At 40.9% G+C, this 8,557-nt stretch overlaps 1 protein-coding gene across 1 annotated transcript; it reads left to right on the top strand.

Annotated features, from left to right (window-relative positions):
* The first annotated feature begins 1,336 nt into the window (after positions 1-1,336).
* On the top strand, positions 1,337-3,183 carry LOC108451713 (uncharacterized). The gene is made up of 2 exons (XM_017749373.2): positions 1,337-2,543; positions 2,972-3,183. Exons 1-2 carry the CDS (start codon positions 1,337-1,339, stop codon positions 3,181-3,183), a joined length of 1,419 nt encoding a protein of 472 aa, XP_017604862.2.
* Positions 3,184-8,557: the final 5,374 nt, after the last annotated feature.

Raw genomic sequence — 8,557 nt, forward strand, 5'->3', positions numbered from 1 at the left:
ATTTGCATCTCATAGCATTTCATCACATCGTTTGTATTCAAAGTTATAAGAAAGATCCTAATTAGTTAAAATTATAGAGAGAAGTAGAAAAGAAAATCTGGAAACCACGCATCAGTACAGAACTCGTGCAAAATCTAGGAATATGGATCAAAGGTTTGAATAACTATAGAAGGACATGCATGACCAATTGCAAGAGCAGTTGACCAAGATGCAAAATGACATGAGGGAGCAGATGCTAGAGGCTTAGAGGAATATGATGACTGTGATGGCTCAGTTGCTGAGGGCCACTAATAAGGGAAAAGCTCTTATGGCAATCACTGGTGAGGAGGAAGAGGATCATCCTCCAAGCTTTACTCACCTCCATGGGCCTACACAAACCGAGGCACTTCCTAGGAGGCCGTCTGTCACTATAAGGCTTCAACATGGACCGATTGATACTGGGATCCACATGAATGACCCAACTGGTTCGGGATTCAATTTGGGTGACAACTCTACCAATCCTCTCAATCCTGACTTGGACGTGGCTGAAAAGGAAGATTTGAGGGCCGAAACTGAAAAACAGTTGGAGGAACGTTGTAGATGGTTGGAGGAGAAATTTAAGGCTCTAGAGAGTGCCGATGGGCATCATGGAGTTGATGCCAAGGATTTGAGTTTGGTCCCAGAATTGGTGCTTCCCAATAAATTCAAAATACCGGAGTTTGAAAAGTACAACGGGACTACTTGCCCAGAGGCCCACATTACGATGTTCTGTAGGAGGATGACCAGATATGTGAACAATGATCAACTGTTGATTCATTATTTCCAAGATAGCTTAGTGGGAGCAGCAGCTAGGTGGTACAATCAGTTGGGTCGGGCCAGAATAAATTCATGGAGGGATCTTGCACAAGCCTTCATGCAACAGTACAATTATGTGACTGACATGACGCCGGATAAGATCACGCTGCAAAACATAAAGAAAAAGCCTAATGAGAAATTTAGGCAATATGCTTAAAGATGGAGAGAGGTTGCTATGCAAGTTCAGCCACCATTTTTGGAGAAGGAGATCACCATGTTGTTCATCAACACTCTGCAGGCTCCATTCATTACTCACATGATTGGAAGCACTACCAAAAGTTTTGCGGACATAGTCATGGCGGGAGAGATGATTGAGAACGCCATAAGAGGTGGAAAAATTGAGGGGGAAGCTGCCAAAAGATCGGCCCCAAGGAGAAAAGATAATGAGGTGAACAATACAGGTAGCTTCAACTCGAAGGCAATCACAGTTGGTCAACCCAAAGTAGCTGCGGTTGGGCAACAGGGTTCTCAAAGGTAGGAATCGGGCATAAGGCACGAGAGGATGCAATTCACAGCTATCCCTGTGACATATCGTGAGCTTTATCAAAGCTTATACGATGCACATGCTATTACTCCTTTCCACTTGAAACCATTACAGCCTCCATATCCTAAATGGTATGATGCAAACGCCAGATGCGAGTACCACGCCGGAATATCGGGGCACTCAATTGAAAATTGTATCGGATTCAAAAAGTCCGTAGAGAGGTTGATCAAGATGGGGGTTGTAAAATTTGATAGTACCCCAAATACTGAAAACCCTTTGCCAAATCATGACAATCAAGGAGTAAATGCCATTGGCAAAGCTAGTGAAAGAAGGATAAAGGAAAATGTTGCTGAGGTGAGGATGCCTATGAAGGTGATTTGGGAAGAGATGATGAAGAGAGGGATGATAACCTCTGGGAAAGAACGAGAAAAAATGGGGAACTACTGTGAGTTCCATGGAGAAGAAGGTCATGGGACCCAAAATTATGAAGAATTCAGAGTCTTGGTGCAAGGCTTTGTAGATAATAAAGAGCTACAAATTTTTGAAGGTAGCTCTTATAAAAGAGAAATAAGTGTGCTGGAAGGTGAACAAAAAGGAACCAGCCGGCCAAGGATCATTATCTCCCTGCCAGGGAATAATAAAGTGGGGACACCAGCAGTGCCCAAGGTCATTATCCATAAACCTACTCCTTTCCCTTACAAGGATAACAAGAAAGTACCATGGAATTATGATTGTAGTGTGACAGTGCTAGAGGAAGAAAATATAGCCAGCACATCTAAAGACGTGCAAGTGGAAGGTTCCCACACGCGGAGTGGGAAGCGTTATGATATGGGGGGCGTCAGAGTGGAGCCCACAAAAACAAAAGTTGTCGAGGTTGAGAAAGAGGAAGAAACTGAAGTACCCATCAATGAGCCAGTAAAGGAGGAGGAGACTAAGGAATTTTTAAAGTTCCTTAAACATAGCGAGTATAGCGTGGTCGAGCAGTTGCGTAAGCAACCGACTCGCATATCAGTATTGGCTCTACTTTTAAGTTCTGAGGTGCATAGGGAAGCATTGATGAAGGTGCTTAACGAAACATATGTCACCCATGATATATCCATTAATAAGCTGAACCGATTGGTGAACAACATTAGCGCGGATAATTTCATCTACTTTAATGATGATGAAATCCCACAGGGGGCAGAGGGTCAACTAAGGCCTTGTATATTACTACTCGATGCAAGGGGTACACACTCCCAAGCGTGCTCGTTGATAATGGATCGGCTTTAAATGTTCTACCATTGCCTACATTAAACAGATTACCCATTGACGATTCTCACATGAAGACATGTCAGAATGTGGTAAGAGCCTTCGACGGTACAGAAAGGAAGGTGATGGGAAGAATTGACATTCCTTTGAAAATCAGGCCGAACATGTATAAAGTAAATTTCTTGGTAATGGATATCAAGCCTTCCTACAATTTATTATTAGGCAGGACACGGATACACTCAGCAGGAGTGGTGCCCTTGTCGTTGCACCAGAAAATGAAATTTGTGACCAATTGACGGTTAATAACCATCAATGCGGAGGAGGACATTATAGCCGTAGTCACTAGTAAGGCCCCTTATGCCGAGACAAACGAAGAATCTATTGAGTGTTCTTTTCGCTCTTTAGAATTTGTAAATGCGACTTTCATTTCGGAAGGAAGTGAGCTACCGGTGCCAAGGATAGCAAGAGCTACGAGGATGGCTCTACAAATGATGGAAGGAAAGGAAGCCTTACCAGGAAAAGGTTTGAGAAAGTATCTGCAAGGAGGGACTCAAATCCCAAAGTTGATTGAGAAGAAAGACCGCTTTAGTTTGGGCTTCAAGCCAGACTATAAGTAAAGGAGGAAGGATATCGAGAAGAGCCAAGAAAGGAGAAAGGCGCGTTTAGATGGAAGAGAAGTGGGGTGGGAATCGATGACACTCCCTCCTATATCCAAAACCTTCATATCAAGAGGATTACTTGTAGAAGAGAGTCATCAGATTAATACTGCACACAATGAAGGATCGGAGCAAAGGAACCTTGAGGGCATTCGCCCTTACGAATCGAGAAGCTCTCTGAACAATTGGACTGTGGAGGAACTTCCTGTAGTCTTTAGGAATTCTTCAGAGTAATTCTCGAAATATTCTTGTTACTCTAGAGCCTAAGAGTAATAAGATTACATTTGTGAAAATAGGCTTATGTTCATCTATTATTATTTAAATAAAACATAACTTTTATCAATTTGAATGAGTATTGTTTCATTTTTTATCAACCAATATTCCTTTAAATTTTGGCAATTCTTATTCTTTCATTCATAGCACATAAATAATCATTCTTAAATTCATTCATTCTTTGTATATTCTTTATACTTTACAGGCCCCTAGATATCAATGACATGAGCATTGATATTACAAATCCTGATTTCTCTCGCGAGCAAGACATGTGTTTAGAGGAATCTCAGGATTTTGAAGATGTCCAGGATTGTGATGTATCTCCAGATCTGTTGAGAATGGTAAAACAGGAGGAGAAACAAATTATGCCCCATGAAAAAGAGGCAATAGAGAATGTAGCCCTTAAGGAAGGGAAGGAGGTGAAAATTGGGACACTTATTGCCAAGGACACAAGGCAAGGACTGATCGAGTTGCTACGTGAATTCAATGATATCTTCACATGGTCCTATCAGGATATGCCAGGATTAAGTACCGATATTGTGGTGCATCGTCTTCCAACAAGACAGGATTGTAAGCCAGTCCAACAGAAGTTGCGGAGAATGAGGCCAGATATTGTTCTAAAAATAAAGGACAAAGTTAAGAAGCAGTTCGATGCGGGTTTCTTGCAAGAGGTAAAGTACTCGGAATGGGTAGCTAACATTGTGTCTATTCCTAAAAAGGATGGGAAGGTACGAATGTGCGTTGATTACAGAGATCTGAACAAAGCTAGTCCAAAGGATAATTTTCCTTTGCCACACATCGACACTTTAGTAGACAACACGGCAGGATATTCGTTGTTCTCTTTCATGGATGGTTTCTCAGGGTACAATCAGATAAAGATGCATCCAGAGGACATGGATGAAACTACCTTCATAACCTTGTGGGGTACCTTTTGCTACAAAGTGATGCCGTTTGGGTTGAAGAATGCAGGGGCAACATACCAGCGGGCCATGGTGAACTTGTTCCACGACATGATGCATAAGGATATTGAGGTGTATGTTAATGATATGATTCCAAGTCGCGAACAGAAAAAGAGCACATTGAGGTCTTGAGAATATTGTTTTTGAGATTGAGAAAGTTTCAGTTGAAGCTCAATCCAGCAAAGTGTACCTTTGGAGCTAGATCGGGAAAGTTATTAGGCTTTGTAGTCAGTGAAAAGGGAATTGAAGTTGACTTAGACAAGGTCAGAGCCATACGAGAATTACCTCCACCAAAAACTCAGAGGAAAGTTTGAGGATTTCTAGGAAGACTGAATTACATTGCTTGATTTATTTTACAACTAATTAGAAGTGTGATCCCATCTTTCGCCTCCTTAGAAAGCACAATCAAGGTACTTGGGATGAGGAATGCTAGAACGCTTTTGAAAAGGTCAAACAGTACTTGTTGAATGCTCCGGTGTTATCTCTCGCCCGATCGGATAGACCACTAATCTCAGACTTATCAAGATTCAAAGAATTCCATGGGATGTGTGCTTGGCCAACATGATGAGTCAGGAAGGAAGGAGAAGGCGATAGATTACCTCAGTAAGAAATTCACCGAATGTGAAATGAGATACTCGCCTATCGAAAACTTGTGTTGCACTCTGATTTGGACAACTCGGAGGTTAAGACAATATATGCTATATCATACTACTTGGCTTATTTCAAAACTTGATCCTTTGAAATATATGATGGAGTCAGCAGCGTTGAATGGAAGAATGGCGAGATGGAAAATACTAATTTCAGAATTTGATAAAGTCTATGTGAGTCAAAAGGCTATAAAAGGAAGCGCGATAGCAGAATTCCTCGCTAGCAGAGCGCTAGAAGACTACGAGCCACTGAATTTTGATTTTCCAAATGAGGAGTTGATGTGTGTAACAACTACAGAGGATCATCCTTGGAAGTTGAGCTTTGATGGGACATCTAATGCAGTGGGAAATGGAATTGGGGCAGTCTTGGAATCCCCAAATGGTGATTGTTATCCATTCACATGCAAGCTAGATTTTGATTGCACAAACAATATGGCCGAGTATGAAGCATGTATCATGGGACTCCGAGCGGCTATAGAGCGAGGAATAAGAACCATGGAAGTATATGGAGACTCTGTATTGGTGATCTACCAACTTAGAGGAGAATGGGAGACAAGGGATCCTAAATTGATTAATTATCGAAAGGTAGTTCTGGGGTTACTTGAGGAGTTCGATGACATCACTTTCAACTATATCCCACGAGACGAAAACCAAATGGCAGATGCTCTAGCAACTTTGGCTTCACTGCTTAAAGTGAATAAAGAGGAAGAATGATACTCATTCAGATGAGTAACATTGACCAAATAGAATCTATTTCTTCTCAAAGATAGGTTTCAAGATTAATTTCCCTTGTATTTTTGACAAATTCATTCAAATCTAATTATTCTCAAGATTTATTCATCTTCCATTATTCTTAAAGTATGTTGCATTGAAATAGCGATAGATGAACTAAATAGTTTTCACAAATGAAGTTTTGCGCATTACTCTCGAAATTTCTAGATGATACAAGAAACTAAAACTAGACAATGGTTCGAGAAATTTACGTAAGTGAGGGTTGAAAGGACTTCAGGAATTTCTTTCTTCCAGTCCGAAATGATTGGACAAATCAAACGATTTGATTCTAAGAAAAGATCATCTTACAGATATTCTCAGTGGGTCGTAGCATTTGAAGAATGATACAAGCCTACAGGCTGAGCGGGAATAATACTTTGAGAGAAGTAAAAATAAGCGAAGGAATGAGTGGTGACATCTGGAATAGGAGTCATATTCATAACATTTTGCATCATAATATGTCTAATTAGGAGCATTTGACTCACTTTGATTATAGCATCCTAATCATCAGGCATGAGCACATGTGCATTCTACAGGTTATGTAGGTCATGGATGATGCGTCTTAACCCCCTCAGCGATAGGGTAAAAGACCAAAGCATAGCAGATCTAGCCTTCACGTGTTTACACTGAAGCAGATCTAAAATAACAAGATTTGGCTTCTCTATCTTCGACGAGGAGAAAATTGAAGACATAGCAGATCTGACTTTCGGATGTTCTCACACCAAAGCAGATCCAAGATAATAGATCTGGCATCTCCATTTCGACGGATAGCAGACATATAGCAAATCTAACCTTCAGATGTTTATACTGAAGCAGATCCAAGATGATTTGGAATTCTTGTGTTTACAAGAAACAAATCAAAGACATAGCAGATTTGACTTTCAGATGTTCTTACAAAAGCAGATCCAAGATAACAGATCTGGAATCTCCATTTCGACTGAACGCAGATACATAGCAAATCTAACCTTCAGATGATTTTACTGAAGCAGATCCAAGATGATTTGGTATCCTTGTGTTTACAAGGAACAAATCGAAGACATAGCAGATTTGACTTTCGGATGTTCTCACACCAAAGCAGATCCAAGATAACAGATTTGGTATCTCCATTTTGACGGATAGCAGATACATAGCAGATCTAACCTTCAGATGATTTTACTGAAGCAGATCCAAGATGATTTGGTATCCTTGTGTTCACAAGGAGCAAATCGAAGACACCGCGGATTTGGTTTTCACGTGTTTACACTGAAGCAAATATAAGATGGTTTGACATCTTTGTATTGTCAGGGAACAAATCAAAGAAGCAGATTTGGCGTCTCTGTGATTCGATGGAAAGTAGATCGAAGATATTAACATGACAGTCATGAGTTTGTAAGGAGCAGATTGAGGAACCCTGATCTGATAAAGCTAGGCAAATTTGGTCTTTCAATGAGTTTTGCTCGATTCCTGTTACACAGCAATGAGCAAAGAGGGGCAGCTGTAATAGCCCAAATTCGCTCGGGCCTTAAACTAAAATAAAAAAATAAAGTCCATTTATTTTCTAAATAGTCCGTTTACAGTGCTAAAACTCAAATCCAAACAGCCTAAACCTATTAGACCCATTTACACCCCGAAAATAACCCAACACCTTGACCCAGGTTTACACGGGCCCAAAAGGCCCAAAGCTATAAAAACAGACAAGGGAACCCTAGGGTTTCTTGAGAACTCAGCGCCGCAATGAAGTTCTGGAAACTTCAGGCACTCTAAGCGACGCGACCCTTCATCTCGCGTAGATTCAACGGCCCAATCGTTGCCACCAAGCGCGTCGTGATTTCTCGACTCTGCCATCAGACATCGTGCCACCATCGACGCTCAAATCACACCAGAATCGTCAGATCTCCTCGCGCTACGATCCGGCGTTGGCTCCATCAGCGCGCAGACATTAGTGATCGAGCGAGATCCTCACGGTCACCTGCAGGAAAAGGAAAGAAATCAAAGAAAAATTGCAGTAAATAGATTAGAACAGAGTTTGGAAAGAAATCTTTCGATTTCTTTCCAAAATAGGCAGTATATTAAGGCTATAAAGCCTTTTCTCAAATCTGTAAAAAGGACTTACGATATACACACACAGAGAAGAAAACACCACAAAGATATTGTACACCAAATATTTTTGCAATAATATATCAGAAAGATTTCACGAGAAACGAAGGTGATCTATTGTTCTCTTTCTACTTTTATTTTATTTTTCTTTACTTTATTGTAAGCAACCTTCATATAATACATTAAAAACAGAGGAGAGAGGAGTACCTTCTGGATTCACCGAGAAAAGTGAAGCTTTTCAGATCCCGACCGCCGTGTGTGGCGGAGTTGGTGACGGCTCGTGAAGCTGAGTATTGAGGTCCGATGAACGGAGCAAACCGGCCTAGGGCTGGAGCTCAGAGGGCTGGGAAGAGTTTCAGAGGATTTCTCTCGTTTTTTTTCTAAACATGGTGCAAAATGATCTTAAGGCTCAGAATTTGGCTTATATAGCCCAAATGAAACGATGGCGTTTTAGTTTAACTCAATAAGCATAAAACAGCGTCATTTCAAAGCTCAGGATCCGCGTGTTGACTCGATTACCCGGGGAAGATCCGCGTGTTTTCGTAAAGTGGGTTAATTTCCCAATTGGTCCTCTCGCAATTTTAATATTTATAATTTTATTTTTATTTA

Source organism: Gossypium arboreum, chromosome 5 (assembly GCF_025698485.1).
Source record: "Gossypium arboreum isolate Shixiya-1 chromosome 5, ASM2569848v2, whole genome shotgun sequence".
Classification (NCBI taxonomy): domain Eukaryota; kingdom Viridiplantae; phylum Streptophyta; class Magnoliopsida; order Malvales; family Malvaceae; genus Gossypium; species Gossypium arboreum.

What these genes read in the sequence shown, in the direction of transcription:
- LOC108451713 (XM_017749373.2), top strand. Translation starts at nt 1,337, where the DNA reads ATGCAATTCACAGCTATCCCTGTGACATATCGTGAGCTTTATCAAAGC. An exon ending in ATTACTACTCGATGCAAGGG is followed by an intron (nt 2,544 to 2,971) that starts GTACACACTCCC and finishes TTCGCTCTTTAG; the next exon opens with AATTTGTAAATGCGACTTTC.